At 41.2% G+C, this 20,999-nt stretch overlaps 1 protein-coding gene across 5 annotated transcripts in view; it reads left to right on the forward strand.

Annotated features, from left to right (window-relative positions):
- The window catches only part of SPAG17 (sperm associated antigen 17), a 254,867-nt gene that overhangs the window by 214,642 nt on the left and 19,226 nt on the right, over window positions 1-20,999 (forward strand). For all 5 annotated transcript variants that reach the window (XR_011463620.1, XM_070367411.1, XM_070367415.1 and 2 more), the window contains 4 exons: window positions 491-622; window positions 10,928-11,064; window positions 16,741-16,925; window positions 18,450-18,510. Coding sequence is in view for 4 of the 5 variants with exons in the window: in XM_070367411.1 (XP_070223512.1) it covers window positions 491-622; window positions 10,928-11,064; window positions 16,741-16,925; window positions 18,450-18,510 (515 nt within the window). In the remaining variant the exon portion in view is untranslated. The remainder of the gene's footprint in view (window positions 1-490; window positions 623-10,927; window positions 11,065-16,740; window positions 16,926-18,449; window positions 18,511-20,999) is intronic.

Genomic DNA, 20,999 nt, shown 5'->3' on the forward strand with positions numbered 1-20,999 from the left:
ATAAAAGTTGAAATGTATTTGCATCCCCAGTCCTTGAAATATATATATTTAAATTTTGTTTCATATTGCACTGAGTTCTTAGAGCACATTTTAATACAGAGCTACATTTTCAGAGTAATAAATGGACTTAAGATTGGAAACATTTTTAAAAAAGAAATGACAATTCAGTTACTCTGGCCAGGTAAAAGTAGGTTAAATTACCTGGTCTCTGTTTCATAACCCAAGATGACAACTACGCTCTGGTCATAAGGCCCAGAAAGAACCAGCTAGCTCCTTGGGAGTGAGTCTTACAGACACTGTCCTGTTTGTTAATGCCAAACACTGTGTCATATAATGAAAAATCCTGGCTCTTAATGGCTTGCTTCCATTTACTCTCTTTAAAGAGGGTGGGGGGGAAAGCACCTTGTTCATTGTAATACAAACATAAGTAGTCATTGTATCACTGTCCAAAATAACACTTTAAATTATTTGTTTGGGTTTTTTATTTCAGATTCCCAGAAAAATAAAGTTTCAAAACAGGAATCCTCAGATATACTTAGTGTTTCAAAATCAGAGAACCTTGAGGATACCAAGGAGCCTGCTAGCCAAAAGCAAACTGAAAATTTAACAGTGTCTATCAAAGGTATGACAGCCTATTGCTTTATCTCATTGCTTCTGAAAACTGAACATCTTGTCTTTTTGGAGTACGGGAGATGGCCCTCGGGGCACAGTTGGCAGTTACAGAAAAAAATCCTAGTGGGTCATGGATTGTGAATCTGTAGGACTTTGTAAGGCTTCTTAGCACATCAGAGTATCTCAAAAAATATTTTGAGAATGACTACAAGTCCCAGATTGAAGGAAAGAAATGACAAATTTTTGAGATTTGTTATTTTATTTCTTCAATTTATTTTGATTGATTTATTATTTTATGCATCGTGGTTCTAAGAGTTTGTGTGATTTACTGAAAGTCAGGTACCTAGTAGCTTTGTTGAGCCATGAGTGGCTTGGTAGTTGGACTTAGATTTACCTATGATTTCAATACTTCTTTGGCCTGCAGGTGCTGGAAGAGAAACATCTGTCTTACATAGCGTGTCATCTTATTGGGGTAGCAGAAACTCAAGTGTGGAATACTACAGAATAATATCTAGTTCCTGTAGAGTCACATTACACTGATTTAACTGAAGTCAGTTGAACTAAATATGATTGGGAAAGAAAAAGAGGGAGGGAGAAAGAGAGGGAGGGAGAAAGGAAAGGAAGGAAGGAGGGATAATTTAAATTGTATAGATAAATTTGCACTCCCTGATTCCTGTGGGCATGTTCCATTTTGAAAGTGAGGTGAGGATCAGTTGATGGGTCTTAGTTACCTCTTACAGAAGCAACATCTTGCTTCATTTATGAGTCAGAACTAAGAGATTTACTTTATGCAAGTCCTTTTGCTTTCCTGACTCTAATCTTATGTCTCCTGTGAGGTTTGTTCATTTAGGAGGTGACTTACTCATTGCCCCCTGGAGACAGGAATGGCAACTCACTCCAGTATTCTTGCCTGGAGAATTCCATGGACAGAGAAGACTGGCAGCCTACTGTCCATGGACTGACAAAGAGTCAAACATGACTGAGTGACTTTCACTTCACTTACTCAATGTCAGGCACTGTTCTAGGCGTGGGAGTACAGCAATTAAGAAGCCAACGTCATATGCAGCTGAACATACTATGAGCAGACCTAGACAATAAGTAGACAAATAAGTTCAGATAATATTAACTGGTATCACATAATGTAACAGTATAATGTATGGGGAGTATCTGAGGAGAGAGATACCACTCAGTTAGAGGGTTAGAAGGCCCTTCTGTGAAGGGACATTTGAGCTGAGACAACAGAGACAAGAGGGACGCAGCCATGCAAAGACTGAGGGAAAGGAAAATTCCGGGTAGCGGGAACAGCAAACATGAAGGCCCTTAGAGGAGAAGAAATAGAAATAAAAAGAAGGCATGGACCTGGAAGAAAATGGGCATTGGAACAGTCAGAGAAAGATGAGGTCAGAGAGAGGGGCTGCAGTAAGATCCCATGAGGAGTTTTGAGTTTTATTCTAAGAGGTGAAAGTGAAAATGGTTCAGTCGTGTCCGACTCTTTGCGACCCCATGGACTATACAGTCCATGAAATTCACTAGGCCAGAATACTGGAGTGGGTAGCCTTTCCTTTCTCCAGGGGATTTTCCCAACCCAGGGATCAAACTCAGGTCTCCCATATTTGCAGGTGGATTCTTTACCAGCTGAGCCACAAGGGAAGCCCACGAATACTGGAGTGGGTAGCCTATCCCTTCCCCAGCGGGTCCTCCTGACCCAGAAATCAAACTGGGGTCTCCTGCTTTGCAGGTGGATTCTTTACTGAGCTATCATTCTAAGAGGAGTTGTAGTCAAACCCCACCAGAAGGTTTTGAGCAGCAGGGTCATTACATGACAAGCTTATGTTTTAGAAAGATCCCTCTGGCAACTGTGTGGACAGTGGCTTATAAGAAGGGAAAAGGGAGGACTGGAGAAAATGGAATCAGGGAGGAAGCAACAGGATATTTGTGAGCATGGACAGAGATCTGGACTAGGGGCTCAAGGCAGAGGTGGTGAGAAGCAAATTAATTGGAAATATATCCAGTGTATATATGTATATGTTTGTGTGAGTGTGTGTGTGTGTGTGTGTGTGTGTGTGTGTGTGTGTGTGTGTGTATCAGAGGTAGAGCCAGCAGGGCTTGCTTGTTGATTGGACATGGGGCTGAAACAGAAGAAGAAACAAGGGGATTCCTGGGTTAACTAATGTGACCAGTTGTGAGGATGAGAATTGGTAATTGCAACAAGTTTCCAGGTGGTATTGATGTCACTGACATAGGATCATGCATTGACAACCACTGCCCTATGGCAAACTCTAGAATGTAAAATCAGGCAGAGGAGGAGCCAGTAAAGGCAACTAAGAAGAAAAAGCCAGCAAAATAGGCGAAAAATGGGAATATGAAAATCACTGAGTGTTTTGAATATATTAAATGCCCCTGAAAAGTTGAGTAAGATAAAAAAATAACCGTGGAATTGGATACTATTGTGGTCACTGGTGATCTAGACAAGAGAAGCCCCAAGGCACAGAGGAGACGGAAGCCAGCTGGAGCCGCTATGTATAGCATGGCTAAGGAGGAATCAACAACAGCAGCAGGAATGGATAGCTGTAACCAAGAGCTTTGTTGAAAAAATAAAGAAGAAAGACTGCAAGTGGAGGGAGCTGTGTCACTAAGTGAGAGGTTTTGGTTTTGTTTTAAATTAGACATAGTAGGGACTTCCCTGGTGGTTCAGTGGCTAAGACTCCATGTTCCCAATGCAGCGGTCCCAGGTATGATCCCTGGTCAGGGAGCCAGATCCCACATGCCACAACTTAGAGTTTCCTTGCCTCAACTAAAGATCCCGTTATGTGGTAATGAAGATCTTGTGTGCTGCAACTAAGACCCAGCACAGCCAATTAAAAAAAAAATTGTAATTAGACATACTAGTAGAACATGTTGATTTGCTAAATGATGATAATTCTGCATCAAGAGAGAACCTATGATGCAGGAGAAGGGAACATAATTGCAGGACAGCAAAGTGTTAAAAAAGGTGGGAGACCATGACCTTTGGGGCAGACCCTGAGTCAAAGCTATGGTTTTTCCAGTCATATATGGATGTGAGAGTTGAACTATAAAGAAAGCTAAGCACTGAAGAATTGATGCTTTTGAACTGTGGTGTTGGAGGATGCGCTTGAGAGTCCCTTGGACTGCAAGGAGATCCAACCAGTCCATCCTAAAGGAAATCAGTCTTGAATATTCATTGGAAGGACTGATGCTGAAGCTGAAACTCCAATACTTTGGCCACCTCATGTGAAGAACTGCCTCATTTGAAAAGACCCTGATGCTGGGAAAGATTGAAGGTGGGAGGAGAAGGGGACGACAGAGGATGAGGTGGTTGGATGGCATCACCAACTCAATAGACATGAGTTTGAGTAAACTCCAGGAGTTGGTGATGGACAGGGAGGCCTGGCGTGCTGCAGTGCATGGGGTCACATAGAGTCGGACACAACAGGGCAACTGAACTGAACTGAATGACAGGGTTGACCTTGGATGTGAGTAGTGTCACCTCATCCACAGTGGCAGGAGACAGGAGAAAGAATACAGGTACACGGGCAGGAGGGTTGTGGTTTGGTGTTGGGAAGGTGAACGAGTGTGACATCAAAGGAGTGGATGTAATGAGAGCATAGAAAGCCCATTCCAGAGAAACAGGAAAGCAAAGCAAGAAGGCGTGACTTATTGTTTAAAGTGACAGTGTCTGTTGACTGGAGCTCTCAGGAGGTCAAATAATTGCTCAGCAGATATGATAGAATAATAAGATGGTGATCTAGAGAGGGAAGCTTAAAACAGAGGTTTGGAAAGTGATAAAATGATTGGTGTTGGCAAGGGCAAAGATATGACCCTGGGAGTTTCTGAGGTGGAGAAGAGGAAAAGATGAAGAAACAGGGTGATGGAAAAATCAGAGAGGACAGAGTTATCCGGGGATGTCACCAAGAGAGATGAAGGGGAAGACTGACTAAGGTGTTGGAACTGCAGTGAATCAAGGGAATGTTTGAGGTAGTCAGCGATTGACAGCTACTTGGAGATGTCAAGTAGTTGACATCTTTTATTAATAATAAAATAGTCTGATGGCATGAGCTTCAAAAGAATGAGAGTGCTTGAGGAGGAAAAAAAAAGTTTTGAAACTAGAGAAACACCTACAGCACCCCTTTTGTTGTTGTTCAGTCGTTCAGTCATGTTGGACTCTTTGAGACCCTAGGGACTGCAGAACGCCAGGCTTCCCTGTCCTTCACCAACTCCCGGAGCTTGCTCAAACTCATGTCCATTGAGTCGGTGATGTCATCCAACCATCTCATCCTCTGTCATCCCCTTCTCCTCCTGCCTTCAATCTTTCCCAGCATCAGGGTCTTTTCAAATGAGTCAGTTCTTCACATCAGGTGGCTCAAGTATTGGAGCTTCAGCTTCAGCATCTGTCCTTCCAGTGATTATTCAGGGTTGATTTCCTTTAGGATTGACTGATTTGATCTCCTTGCAGTCCAGGGGACTCTCAAGAGTCTTCTCCAACACGACAGTTCAAAAGCATCAATTCTTTGCACTCAGCGTTCTTTATGGTTCAACTCTCACATCCATACATGACTACTGAAAAACACATAATTTTGACTATATGGACCTTTGTTGGCAAAGTAATGTCTCTGCTTTTTAATATGCTGTCTAGGTTGGTCACAGCTTTTCTTCCAGCACCCCTACCTACTGAAATACCTGAACTAATAGAGACAATGATGTGATTCCACTATAAGTGGTAAATTAAACTTTAATATAAACAATAAAGTTTAAAGAAGTTCAGAATAGGAAGAGATTAACACAAGCAGCGGGGAAAGTTTTATGGGAGAGGTGGTCTTAAAGAATAAATAGAGTTGCATCGGTTTTAAGATTTAAAATGGAATCACCTGAGACAGCCCTCATTTCACTTGAGGAAACTGAAACCTAGAGAAAGTCAAGCAACATTGAAAATCTGGGACTCTGCCAAGGCCAGAAAATGAGTTTTTTGACTCTGAATTCTCTGTAGTTTATTATACTGCCCTCCAGATGTAGGGAACAGAAAAGAGTATTTTATACTGAAAAAAAAAAAGAAAGGAAAGAATGTGTTCAAAGCTTGAGTAGAAATGAACTGGAAACAAATGTAAGTAGATTATTCTTATTTGGTAATAGTACAAGAAATGCTTGGAAAATACGGTAGAATCAGCTAGAGGAGATTTAGATTTGATGAAATAAAAATGAATTTGATAGCATTCGCTGTGATAACACTGTGAAAAATCCTATGGCGACATAAACCAGTTTCAGGGGCTGTGGGCCGACTGTGCAGCCTGCTCCAGACTGCAGGAGGCGTGTTCTGGGCTTGGCACCAGGCCCCTGAGATCTGATGGCGCTCTCTCATCCCAGCCCTACGTTCAGTGACACCACATTGAGAGCTTGAGTCAGCCACAGTGAGAAATCAGCAAATGCCACAAATGTGCAAAGTATACCAACCAGGACAGTTTTTCTCCAGGGAGGCAATTGTTAAGCTTTTTTCCAGCACACCAGCAGCAGCAGGGAGAGCTTGGGTGTATTCCACTCCCACATTGAAGGGGCCCCTCCCTCTGTGGCTGCTGCCTTCAGGGCAGAGGGTTGGAGCTCAGGAGAGGTGGATTGTGGGCTGCCCCCTCAGTCAGTTCAATTCAGTTCAGTCGCTCAGTCGTTGTCCGACTCTCTGTGATACCATGAACTGCAGCACACCAGGCTTCTCTGTCCATCACCAACTCCCAGAGCTTACTCAAACTCATGTCCATAGAGTCAATGACGCCATCCAACCAATACGTCCTCTGTCATCCCCTTCTCCTCCTGCCTTCAATCTTTCCCAGCAGCAGGGTCTTTCCCAATAAGTCAGTTCTTTGCATTGGGTGGCCAAAGTATTGGAGTTTCAGCTTCAGCATCAGCCCTTCCAATGAATATTCAGGACTGATTTCTTTTACGATGGACTGGTTGGATCTCCTTGCTGTCCAAGGGACCCTCAAGAGTCTTCTCCAACACCACAGTTCAAAAGCATCAATTCTTCAGCGCTCAGCTTTCTTTATAGTCCAACTCTCACATCCATACATGACTACTGGAAAAACCATAGCTTTGACTAGACAGACCTTTGTTGACAAAGTAATGTCTCTGCTTTTTAATATGCTGTCTAGGCTGGTCATAGCTTTTCTTCCAAGGAACAAGCGTCTTTTAATTTCATGGCTGCAGTTCCATCTGCAGTGATTTGGGAACCCCCCCCCAAAATAAAATTTGTCACTGTTTCCATTGTTTCCCCATCTATTTGCCATGAATTGATGTGACTGGATGCCATGAGGCCCCTCTCAGCCTCTGCTCAGAACTGGCTCAGCCACTTAGACATACATTTGTGGGTCAGAGCAAGTCCTAAGACCGAGCTTAGAGTCAGTGGACAAAGAAATGTGCCCCACCTACAGGGAAGCCACGCTCAGAGACGAAGTAAATAAAGCCACGCTCTGAGAGGAAAAAAAAAAAAAAAACAAAATTTATTGTGTGTAAATACTATGGTTGACTTCAGGGTAGAAACAGGGAGGGAACCACTATTGGTTGTTCAGTTGTGTGAAGTCTGGCCATAATTTCAGATGATACCACTAGTTGGACCATCCCAGGTGTTTAAATACTAAAATTCCTCTGTATCAGTTGATGACCAGCTGCTGCTTCAAGCCCCTCGAATACCCCCTCTTCTATCCCCATCCATAGGAAAGCCCTAGGTAGGCTCAGTAAATAGGAATTCATCTATTATGGGTGTTGGTACTGGGTTCGAAGCCTGGGTTGAAAAGATCCCCTGCAGAAGGGAAGAGCTACCCACTACAGTATTCTTGACTGGAGAATTCCAGACAGAGGAGCCTGGCAGGCCCCAGTCCATGCGGTCACAAAGAGTTGAATACGACTGAGCAACTGAAACACACCTGGTAGAAAGCAGAGCTAAGGCTCACCTAACTCCTTATATAATAACTATGACTTATATACTGACAATGACTTATATATAATTATATAATGTCTTATATAATGACATGTATCTAATATGACATATAATAACTTATGTTAAGGCTCTACCTCACTCCTCATATAATAACTAGGTTACAGTGAGCATGCTGTTTTAATTTTTTATTGGAGTGTAGTTGATTTATAATGTTATGTTAGTTTCAGGTGTATAGCAAAGTGAATCAATTATACATGTATATATGAAAGTTAAAGTGTTAGTCCCTCAGTTGTATCTGACTGTTTGCAACCCCATGGACTGTAGCACCCCCGCCCCCCACCCGCCAGGATCCTCTGTCCATGGGATTTCCCAGGCAAGAATACTGGAGTGGGCTGCCATTCCCTTCTTCGGGGGATCTTCCCAACCCAGGGATTGAACCCATGTCTCCTGCATTGCAGGTGGACTCTTTATCATATGAGCCACCAGGGAAGCCCTACATAACATATATCCACTCTTTAATTTTTTAATCATTGATTTATTTATTTTTGGCCAAGCTACAAGGCTTAGAGGATCTTAGTTCCTCTGCCAGGGATTGAACCCATGCCCCCTGCAGTTCAAGTGTGGAATTCTAACCACTGGACCGAAGTCCCAGTGACATGCTCTTTAACCCCTCTATATCTTCCTGTTTTCTCTTCTATAAAGCAGACAGAATGATATATACATCACAGTGTTGTGAGGATTAAATTTAATATATGTAAAATGCTTACAGTAGTGCCTAATTCATGAGAAACTCCATATCAGCATTTAGTATTGATAATAATAGAATGAACAATTGTTTGGTCCCCATCAGACTGATAAAATGCATTGCTATAAGACAGAAATATGCATAAGGTAAGAAATACAAACAAGAAGATGCATCAGGCCATCATGATTGTTGTCTATGTAGGCGATAGTGACAAAAGAGAGTAAATATATTAGAACACTGATCAATGATCCCCATCACTGGAGATTTTGATTCTGTTCTGGCCTGAAATACAGCTTATCTAGCATGTGGCTAGAGAATCTCTATTTTTCCAGGGTCAGCCCAGGGGATTAAGATGCACAGATGAATTGGAGGCACACTGGGTAGTTGTGTAGGAAAAACTCACAACTCATACAGAGCACTTCTGTGACCAGATATGTGTGAACTTTTATTACACCAAGCAATTCTACAGCACCAGCTGGGTGTCCTACAATTCAGTCCTTAAACTAACCAGAGTAGCACAGACTCTATAAGCTAAAGGCTTGGTCTCACAAGGCTCCCCATCACCCACTTCACATGCTCATTGCAGGTCCAGGTTGTCACTTGAGCTTCTAACCAGTCAGCTATAAAGTGGGGTTCCCATGACCTGCTCTTATGCTTCCCTAATTTGCTAGAACAATTCACAGAATTCAGATATTATTATATAATAAGGGACATGATAAATGGCACAGATGAATAGACGTAGGAAGAAGTACTCAGGGCCCGGTCTGGAAGGTTTTAGCACAGTAGCTTCTGTCCCTGTGGGACTGGGGTGCACCCACCCACCTGGCATGTGCTCACCAGCTTGGAAACTCTCCAAACTGCATGCTGTAGGATTTTTGTGGAGACTTCATCATGTGGACATAATGAACTCCATCTCCGTATCCCTTCTTCTTCCCAGAGGATGAGAAGTGGGGCTGAAATTTCCAAGCTTCTTATCATGGCTTGGTTTTTCCTGATGACCAGTCCCCATCCTGAAGCTATCCAGGAGCCCACCAAAAGTCACTTAATTCAGATAAGAAGAAACTCCTATCACCCAAGAAATTCCAAGGAATTTAGGAGCTCTGTATCAGGAATCAGGATCAAGAACAAAATATTAAAAGATGCTCCTGGTACTCTTATCATTTAGGAAATTAAAAGAGATTTGGGAACACTGTGCCAGGAACCAGGGACAGAGGCCAAGAAACATCTTCTATTATCTCACACTATCGGGAGTGTGTTCCTTGTGGACTTAGTAAGGACTCTTCAGTTTGAGAACTGGAACTCAAACTTATTGAACAACAACAAAACACGGGATGGGTTGGTGCTTGTTGATGCTCAAACCAAAGAAAAGTAGCCATGGTGCTAGCCCACGGATGACTGGATACATTCAGGCTTTTCAAGAGTGTTTACATCTGACTGCCTGTCTTTCTGGGCATTCTCCATGTTGTCACATCCCTCCTTGTCCCTGTGTGGTCTTGTCCTCTCCTACAAAGAACAAGCTATAGCCGTGTGGCAGGGACATGTCCAGAGAGGTTAAAAATTCTGATTCTTCCAGACCCATAACCCTGCAAACAAGATAGGATCATCCCTGTTAGCTTCAGGAAATATCTTGGTCAAGGTTCTGTGTTGGCTTTGAGGACTTGTTGAGAACTAGTGAAATGCTGGGGCTTCCCTGGTGGCTCAGATGGTAAAGACTCTGCCTGCAGTGCAGGAGACATACATACAGACAAGGCATGGTTAACATACATGTGGTACTTGCCTGCAGACAGTGGACACTCAGATATTGGTTTCCTTCCCTTTCCTCTCTTGATGATTTAAATTCAAGACAGGGTGTTTTAAAAAGGTGACCTAAAGCACAATTTTTATTAAACCTCCTGGATATTTGGAGAAATACACACAACTGCTGCTATGTAGATTATCTACTTTGGCTCATTCCTTCACCAAATTTAGTGATCTGGGGATTTAATTTCCTGGCTTAATTTATCTATGATAACTCCACCCCCTTTTCAAACTCTAAACTTACTAGTTGAAACAAAGAAATTCTTAAGATTTTTATACTCATTAGTTTTAAGAAATCTCTGAGAGTCAACATTTTATTGAACTGTACCTTGTTGATTTATAGGCAAGTCACTCAATTTCTTAGAATCTGATTTTTCTCATTTATTTAAAAAATGTGATGCTAATAGCATCTGCCCTGCTCATCTCATAGGATTATTCTGAGAACTAATATTAGGTTAAGTCTTGTTGTAAAATGTAGATCAAACAGTAGAATTATTCAAAGCCTTTATTCCTGTAAGGGAATTCCCAGGTGGTGCTAGTGGTAAAGAATCCACCTGCTAATGCAGGAGATGCAGAAGACACTGGTTTGATCCCTGGATCCGGAAGATCCCCTAGAGTAGGAAATGGCAACCCACTCCAGTATTCTTGCCTGGAAATTTCCATGGACAGAGAAGCCTGGCAGGCTACAGTCCATGGTGCTGCAGAGAGTATACAAGCTTTTTAAGAAGAAAAGAAAATGTCCCAAGTGGGTTCTGTGTTCTTCTGTGCCCTGGTATGACCTTGGATGTCTTTGGAAATTTCACATGGTGTAATTTCAGTGTTCTCTCTAACAGAACCAGAATCGTGTATGCCTCTGAAAATTCCAACCCAGTCATTGCTGCAGGATGTGGCAGGACAAGCAAGAAAAGAGAAAGTGAGGCTACCTCACTACTTGCTGAGTTCCAAGCCCAAGTCTCAGCCTCTCGCAAAGGTAAAATGGACTTGAAAATAAATCTGCCAGAGCCAGTTAGAGTTTTAAGTATTCCTGGTTGATTGAAGTAACTGATTTCCAGCCACCATGTAACTGCTATTTGCTATATGAACCATGTCAGCATGAAGGGCTTCCGGTCACACCAGGGATAAACCAAGGCAGTACTTTGCTAGAGTCAACTCATATAGGCTCATGAGAGGAATTATATGAGCCAGCTGTTAAGCCATCACTAGCTTATAGTTGGCAAGCTTCCATGGTGGCTCAGTGGTGAAGAACTCACCTGCAGTGCTAGAAACTTAGGTTCAATCCCTGGGTCAGGAAGATCTCCTGGAGAAGGAAATGGCAATCCACTCCAGTATTGTTGCCTGGGAAGTCCCATAGACAGAGAAACCTGGATGGCTACAGTCCATGGGGTCACAGAAAGGTTGGACATGACTTAGCGACTAAATCACAACCAGTTTGCAGTCAGCCATGCTTGGAGTTCTTCTGCCATAGAAATTGGCAGATGCTACTGATGAAGGTTCTTTTCCAAGAGCCAGTTTACCAGCCCACTGATGGCTAAGGGGATCATTGGGCACCCTTCTCATGACTCTTAGGATAAAATCCAGATGACTTAGTGTGACTGCAAGGCCTGGCTCCATTTGCTTCTTTACCCTCATGCTTTGCCAGACTCATTATACTTCCCCCATTGTGGCCTTCTATTAGTTCTTTCAAAGTACCAAACTCCTTCCTCAGAGCCTCTAAGATCCATCTCAGCTATGTTGGAAAGCTTTCCTAGAGCCCACCAACCAAGTTTTGTTAGTCATCCTTTAGAAATTTCATGGCACACTGTGTTCATTGCAGTCAGAGAATGTACTGCGATATGTATAATTGACATGTGGTAGGAGTGCTTCTCAAACTTTAATGTACATGTGAGTTATTTAGGAACCTTGTTAAAATATAGATTCTGTCTCACTGGGTCTGCTGTGAAGCCTGAGATTCTGCAGTTTTAACAGGCCCCCAGGTGAGGTCAATGCTGCTGACTTGGGAAATAACTGCATAGGGCAATGGTTCTCAAAGTATGATTGTTTGACTGTCAGCATTGGCAACACCTGAGAACTTGTTATAAATGCAAATTCATGGGCTCCATCCCAGATGTACTAGTGGAGAAACTTGGGGGTGGAGTCAGCAATTTGTTCTCAGTAGACAGTGCTCCTCTGCAGAGTAGGTTTCCCTTATCTTTGTAGTTCCTTCCCCTCTGCACCTACCTATTCTCTACTCCAGAGGTCCCCAACCTCCAGGATCTAATGCCTGATGATCTGAGGTGGAACTCATGTAATAATAATGGAAATAAAGTGCACATAAATATAATGCACTTGAATCATCCAGAAACCATCCCTATCTACCCCTGCCCCATCTGTGGAAAAATTGTCTTCCATGACACTGTTCTGTGGTGCCAGAAAGTTTGGGGACTGCTGCTCTACCCCACCCCATCCCAGACTTACTAATAGAGAAACTCTGGGAGTAGAGTCAGCAACTGGCATCTTAACCAGTCCTCCCGGTGGTTCTGATAGAAGTTAAAATAGGATAACCACAGGCACAGAGGGAAGAGCACCAACTTTGGAACCAGGTAAACTTCAGTCTGAAACTTTAGTCTTCCACTGACCACTTGAGCAAGTTTTCTGTCTTCCAGTTCTCTGAACTTGAACTTCTCTATCCTTAAAGCCTAAAATACTTCCTTACTGTGCTGTGATAAGGATTACATAGACCATAAATGTTCATTTCCTCTCCTAGCCAAGCAGTTATTTTCCTCCAGTGACAAAGCCTTTATTTACCTGAAATATAATTGACATACAAGATTATGTTAGTTTCATTTGTACTACATAGAGATTTGATACTTGCATACATTATAAAATGATCACCATGAGTCTAGTAACCATCTGTCCCATACAAAGTTATTACAGTATTACTGACCGTATTCCTTACGTTACATTCCTGTGCCTTATGTATTTTATAACTGGATGTTTGTACCTCTTAATCCCCTTTACCTATTCCGTCCCCCCCCAGTCCTTTCCTTTTGGTCAACCACCCATTTGTGTTCTGTATCTGAGTCTATTTTCATTTTGTTTTGATTGTTTTGTTTTTTAGACTCTACATATGCAACATACAGTATTGCCTTTTCTTTGAATTATTTTACTTAGTATAATTCCCTCTAGATCCATCCATGTTGTTGAAAATGACAAGATTTCTTTTTTTGGCTGAGGAATATTCTGTGTGTGTATATATATAAGAATATATATATATTCATATATATGTATATATATATATCACATCTTTTTTTTTTGTCTATTAGTGAACATTTAAATATATGTTACTTTCATATCTTGGCTATTATAAATAATGCTTCAATGAGCATTAGTGTGGATATAATTTTTCAAATTAGTAATTTAATTTTCTTTGGGTAAATATCCAGAAATAAAGGTGCTGGATCATATGGTAGCTTCTGTTAAATTTCCTTTATGCTGTTTTTCATAATGGCTGCCCCAATTTACAATTTCACCAACAGTGTATGAGGATTCCCTTTTCTCCACATCCTTGCCAACACTTGTTATTTGCTGTCTTTTTGATGATAACCATTCTGATAGACATGAGGTTGCATCTCGTGGTTTTGATTGGCATTTACCTAATGATTAGTCATGCTGAGCATCTTTTCATGTATCTGTTGCCTATCCTATATGTATGTCTTCTTTGGAAAAAAAAATTTTTTTTCAGGTCCTCTGTCCCTCTTTTAATTGGGTTGCTTAACTTTTAATGTGAGTTGTTTGAATGTTTTGTATATTTTGGATGCTGCTGCTGCTGCTAAGTCGCTTCAGTCATGTCCAACTCTGCAACCCCATAGACGGCAGCCCACCAGGCTCCTCTGTCCCTGGGATTCTCCAGGCAAGAATATTTTGGATATAAACCCTTTATCTGATATATTGTTCACATACATCCTTTCCCATTCAGCACTGCAATGTATAATTTGTTGATGTTTCCTTCACTATATGCAAAAAGCTTAGTTTGTTGTAGTCTCATTTGTTTATTTTTGTTTCTCTTACATGAAGAAGCAGATACCAAAAAAAAGTTACTAAGATTGATGCCAAAGAGCATATTGTTTATGTTTTATTCTAGGAGTGTTATAGTTTCAGGTCTTATATTTAAGTATTTAATACATTTTAAGTATTATTTTTGGATATGATGTGAGAAAGTAGTCCACTTTGCTTATCTTGCATGGACCTGTCCAGTTTTCCCAACACCGTTTATTGAAAAGGCTATCTCTTCCCATTGTAATTCTTGCCTTTATCATAGACTAACTATAAAAGCATGTTTTTATTTATAGGTTTCATCATTATATAATGTCCTTCTTTGTCTCGTTACAGTCTTTGTTTTAATATCTACTTTTCCTGATGTAGGTATTGCTGGCTTTCTTTTTGTTTCCATTTGCATGGAATACCTTTTTCCATCCCTTCACTTTCAGTCTGTGTCTTTAAATCTGAAGTGACTCTCTCGTTGGCAGCATTTCTATGGGTCCTGATTTCTATCCATTAAACCACTCGGTGTCATTTGATTGGAACATTTAGTACATTTACACTGAAGTGATTATTGATAGGTATGTACTTATAGACATTTTGTTCATGTGTTTATAGTTCTTTTTTTTTTGTTCATTCTTCTCTTAGACTCTTCCCTTTGATTACTGTTTTTAGTGTTATGTTTGGTCCTTTCTCTCTTTTGTGTGGGTAGATTTTATAGGTTTGTGGTTACCATGAGGTTCATATATTATAACATATAACTCTCTCTCTCTATATATATATATATACACACACATGATTATTTTAAGTTAATAATCTCCTGGGTTTTAATGCATTCTAACAACTCTTCATCTCTCCCTTACACGCACACATTTTATGTTTTGGTGTCAGCTGTGTTACATCTTTTTGTTTTCTGTACCCCTTAACTCCTCATTGTGGATATATATATATATATATATATATATATATATATATATAATTTTACCACTTTTATCCTTTAACCTTCTATCCTGCTGGATTTATAAGTGGTTGATCTACTACCTTTACTGTGTACCTGTCTTTATCAGTGAGATTTTTCCTTGCATAATTTTGGTAATTATAGTTGTGGCCTTTTCTTTTAGAGAAGTCCCTTAAACATTCGTGTAAAGCCAGTTTAGTGGCACTGAACTCTCTTAGCTTTTGCTTATCTGCAAAACTCTTTATCTCTCTTTCAAATATGAATGATGGCCCTACCAAGTAGAGTCTTCTTGGTTGTGGATTTTTCCCTTTCATCACTTTGAATGTATTATGCCACTCCTTTCTGGTCTGTACAGTTTCTGTTGAAAAGTCAGCTGATGGTCCTATGGTAGTTCTCTTGTACATAATTAGTTGCTGTTCTCTTCCTTCTTTAAGATTCTCCCTTTATCTTTAATTTTTGGCATTTAAATTACTTTGTTGTGGAATGGGCCTTTTATGATTAATCCTGTTTGGGACACTCTGTGCTTCCTGGGCCTGAATGTCTGGTTTCTTCTCCCAGGTTAGTGACATTTTCAGTTATTATTTCTTCAAGTAAGTTCTCTGTCCCCTTTTCTCTTCTCCATCTAGGTCCCCTATTTGCAACTGTTAGTATGCTTGATATTGTCCCAGAAGTCTCTTGAACTATCTTTATTTATTTATTTTTGCTTTTTTGCTTTTTTTCTGTTCAGCTTAGGTGATTTTTACTGCTGTGTTCCAGGTTGCTGATCCGTTCCTCTGTATCACCCAATCTACTGTTTTCTTTCTAGTGCAATTTTTATTTCAGTTATTATATTCCTCACCCCCAGTTATTATTTTTTATAACTCTTTGTTAAAATTTCCACTGGACTCATTCATTCTTCTCCTGAGTTCAGTGAGCATCTTTATGATCTTTATCTTGAACTCTATTGGCTGGATTGATTACCTATACTTTGTTTAGTTCTTTTTCTGAGATTGTGTGTTGTTCCTTTGTTTGGAACATATTCCTGTGTCTCCTCATTTTGCCGAGTTCTCTTTGTTCATTTCCATGTGTGAAGTAGGTTGGTTACATTGTCTGATCTTGTAGAAGCAGCTCATGTAGGAGATATCCCATGGGCCCAGCATCCTTTTTCCCTCTGGTCAGCAGAGCTGTGTAGTTGAGGGGTGTCCTTTTGTGGGCTGCATGAGCCTTTCTGTTGTGGTAGGGCCTACTGCCATGGGCATGCTGGAGGCAAAACGGGCCCTGACTCAGTTGTCTGCAAGGCCATGCCTTGTGTGGTGACTAAAGGCTGGCTGTAGGGCAGGGGAGGCTTGCTGCCTGGTTTGCTGCATGGCCTTGGTGGGGGGTGGTGGTGGTGGCAGTGGGGGTATGTGTGTAGGGCCTGAGCCTTTTTATTATCTTGCATGCTAAGTTGCTTCAGTCATGTCCAACTCTTTGCAACCATATATATATAAAAATATATATATATAGCCCACCAGGCTCCTCTGACCATGAGATTTTCCAGGTGAGAATACTGGAGTGGGTTGCCATTTCCTCCTCCAAGGGATCTTCCCAACCCAGGGATCAAACATGAGTCACTTATGTCTTTATTATCTTGGGAATGCAAAATAGAACTATTTTATTATGTTTTATTGCTTTTTTTCTTTTTCGATGAAGGCGCAAGATTCTGTTGGAGGAAGAGTGAGAACATCCTCTGTGGCATCTGCTGCCATTAATAATATAAATTCGTCTCCCTTTGGATTCCATCTTCTCCCACCTGTGGTGAAATTTGGAGTGCTTGAAGAAGGACACACCTATGCCACCACTGTAAAGCTCAAGAATGTTGGAGTAGACTTCTGCAGGTGAGGCCAGGGCTCCAAGTGTATGCTCAGATTACCTATCATTACATCTAATGATGTGATTCAAAATTAATAGCAAATAACTTAACTCACAGTCTGTATTCCCAATAGAAAACATACTCTATCTGGTATTAAGTGACAAGAAAGTCACTTCAGTCCTTCGTTTCCAGATCAAAACCAATAGAATCTTAAAGTGTGTAGAGATCTTGGAGACTGTTATAATATAAGGGAACTGAGTAACTTGTCTTAAAAGGTCTTGTAGGCTTCATCAAGAGTAGATCTCCGATACCCTGAGTGCCAGTTCATTGGAGCACCTTGCTTTATCAACACAGCTGTGGTCACTGCTTCTTGTGGGAGATCAGTCCTTCCCGTTGGGTCCATATACCATACATCTATTCCAAGACAATTCCCAATTACAAAATCTCCTCTGTACTATTTTGTAGTAAGCATCAGGATTGTGGGGAACTTTACCCCCATAAAAATGGGATACATGTATATTTCAGAATGCAGAGTTATTCTCAGTGTCACTAACAAGTCCTTTGAGAGCATTTATGATTCTGGACTCAGGATTGGAAGTCAGACAGGGCATAGCTACAGGAGCATCTGATTGAGAAGATCATTGTCCCATTTTAGTTGAGGCAAGTCCTCAACTTCAGGGATCATGTTCACTTCCTTGGAAAAAACTTGATGAGGGCATCACACTGCCAGATCAGACATCATTGCTTTTTGGGGTTGTTGCCACAAAATGGGTGGGGAGAAATGGAGAGTCAACCTCAAACTTGGTTAAACTCACCCAAGGAGACCCTGTGTGTCCAGTATAGAATTTTAGTTTCATAGATTTCACTCCTCAGCTTGTTCAGTTCAGCCACTACAGGGCAGATAGCAAAGCAGATGGTAGAGGGAACCCAGTTGGGGTCAACATGGAGATAGACTGCCCTTGGCATTTTAATTCACTCCAGGTCTTTAACCTTCAGGCAGAGCCCACAAACCGCAGGAAGGGGAAGAGATCAACAAGTACCATGTGTGAGTCCAGGGCTTTTCAAGTTCTCCTACCATTTCTGAGCCTTTTCTGTTTCTGTTCTCCCCAAACATGCAAACCCCATACCACGACAGAGCAAGACTGGCTCCCACGCTCCACTGCTTTCCAAAAGAGCCTTTATTCTTCAGCTTAATGATCTGGCAGTCAGCATTTGTGTTCATGCTGGCGGCTACGCCGCAGTGCACACGCCAGCCAAACATTCACAACCCTCTGCCCAGGCCCAAGCTGCTCGTCAGCATCCGATAACAAAGGGTTGAAACCCGGTTTGGAGTCAGTTTGACGCCGATGAAAACTGTTGGAAAGGCAGTTGTGAAACAGGCCCCAGATTCTCCTTCCAACTGGATATTAGATTGTTTTTCTACTAGTCTGGACCCCCTGCTCCCGTGTAGCCAATATTAACACCTTCCTGATTTTATTACTTCCCAGTTCATTCGTGCTCATGTTTTTCATTATGGCATTAGTTTATCCCCATCTTTTTCTCCTGGTAGGTTTAGGGTGAAGCAGCCTCCACCCAGCACTGGGCTGAAAGTGACTTACACACCTGGGCCCGTAAGTCCATGTGCTGTGTCCTGCGTGTGTCCATATGTGTGTACGTACAGATGTGTCTATGTTTCAAGTGCCGTGAGCTTTCGTGCCATTCTACCAATTCGGTTTAAGCCATTTGTAAGTCGACTTTTTCTAGTATCATAAGCCACAGATTCCTGGCACTGGTACACTCTGTGGCTGTTGTCACTTATTTCATGTAACAACCATAAGCACTCCTATGTGTAAGTAGAATTAAACTTCCAGCTATGGAACCATTTCTGAAGTTCACTTCACTTGCCCCAATACTGCAATTCTATACAGTTGTCTGGAAATGCCTTTAAAAAAATTAAAATATGATTTAACATGCATTTGGTAAACTGATTACCTAAAGATATCCTGTGACAGCTCCTTCTGCAAAGTGAAAAGTCATTGGAAAAAATAAATACTTCATTCTTTACATTTTATGTAAATCTGTTCCGCCCTCCTGGTATTTGTCAGAGAATAGTAAAGAATAGTAGCAAATTTAAATTAACCATCTGTCTCATTTCTCCAAAAATCTCTGAAAATATGAATTCCAAAATGTCAAATTGTTCTGATTTTATCTGATACATTATATTTAGTATAAAATGTGTATTGCCACTTACTTCAAAATATAATTTCAGAGGTGTATTATGATTAAACACGAGGTTATCTCAAAATATAATAAAATCACACTCATCAACCTTGACTTTTATTTCTTGGTCAGTATATCATCTTTTGCTTTAACACTCTTGTCATCTCCTTTAACAAGCTTTGAGCTCCTCCCGTATGCCAGCAATAGTGCCAGGCTACAGGAGATGTTAAAAATGAGTGAGACATAAGAAGTATACAAAGCAGGCACATGGTGGGCACTCAAGAGATGTGTGACTGAGTAACAGATGGTGTAAGGAAGACTGGTAGATAAATGAACCATTCATCACTGACGGGGACTGCACAGGCTCATGGGAACTCTGAGCAAGCGCATCCAGTCCCATAACCAGCACATTGTGCTGACTGAATCCCAAGATCTTAAAGCAGTCACGGTGGCTGTGTGTTGACACAGAAGAATCGGTTGGCTGTAGTTCAAAGTCAGCTGGTTTCTTGTAACTGTGCTACCAAGCAGCTCTGTGATGCTGTTGGTTAATCCTCTGCGCCTTGCTTTCCTCATCTATAAAAGGAGCTTAGACTGATCATTTCTCAGCCCTCTTGCAGCTCCAATATCTTATGATCTATAAAACAGTAATATGTAGGCCGCAATTCAAAAACAGAAATCCTTTTGGGGATTCAATCCACTAATTTACGAGGACCTCTCTGAAACACTTCATCACTGTCCCATGTCAGAATTTCAGAATCTTCACAACATAGAACAAAAAAGCACAGTTAAAGGAAGCTTTTCTCCCACTGTTCTGGGAAGTTCGCAAATCTTTTTCATTTTAAGTAGGGATTATGCCAAAACCCTAAACGACTGCTAAATCAACCTTTATCCATACTAAAAACCCAAACTCACTCTATACCTTTTTTCTTTCTGATGGTAGTTTTGGCTCTGGCAGAAAAATGTAGCCTACAGACTTCTCTGTATCTAAACCTCACCACTGTTCAGCTTGGTTCATTGCCAGCACTACATGAATGCACTCCAAACCCAGGTAGACCTGTGTTATGGCAGCCCTCCAGCTCCCCTGGTGCAGCGTCGTCATCCCCCCGCCCTGCTCCGATTGTTGGGCTTGGAGGGCTGAGGGCCTGGTTCTCAGAAGCTGCTGGATACCCTCCAGCGTGCGGACGTCCACAAGCACAGCACTGAAAAAACTGAAACATTTTTCAATTCTATTATTTATAAAACCCAATCGAAGAAAAAAAATTATATTCGTACCTAATTGCTTTCTGTGTGGTAGTTTCTGATTTATTTTTTCCAGATAACTGTTCTCACATTGCCTTTTTAACCCACCTCCTAGGGAGGTGGCTTCCAAACATAAACAGCCCTTTCTTTCCTGGCTTAGTGTTCTTTTCAGGGGACAAGGCAAGAAGCGCATTCCTTGCTGTGTTTCTCCTTCATGGTATATCAGGTTTCTTTTTTGTTGATACATCCTCTTCCATGTATCTTTCAGATCTAAGCAGTTTGGCATTTAAACTAATTCTGTCTCCCTCTACTGGCTTTGCCATGTTACAAGTCCTACAGTAGGAACATGCTAAACCATGGGGCATGGACACAGAAATTGTGGGATTCACCTAGTCTCTTAAATTTAATATTAAATTTATGTTTATCTTTGATTAAATTTATCTTTGTTTACAGAGATGACAATAAATAGAACCTCGCTACTGATATTCAAGAAATAGCACAATTACAGACATCATAAGGAGTTTGCCCTCCAGCACCCTGGCATTTAGTTTCCTTATGCTTTTTCCTAAATGGCACCTGACTTTCTCCTTCAATTTATCCTGGGTCCCACTAACTCAATGGAAATCTACCTATCTAATCCATGAAGTAATTCTTCTAAGTG

The sequence above is a fragment of the Bos mutus genome, chromosome 3 (assembly GCF_027580195.1).
Source record: "Bos mutus isolate GX-2022 chromosome 3, NWIPB_WYAK_1.1, whole genome shotgun sequence".
Taxonomy (NCBI): Eukaryota; Metazoa; Chordata; class Mammalia; order Artiodactyla; family Bovidae; genus Bos; species Bos mutus.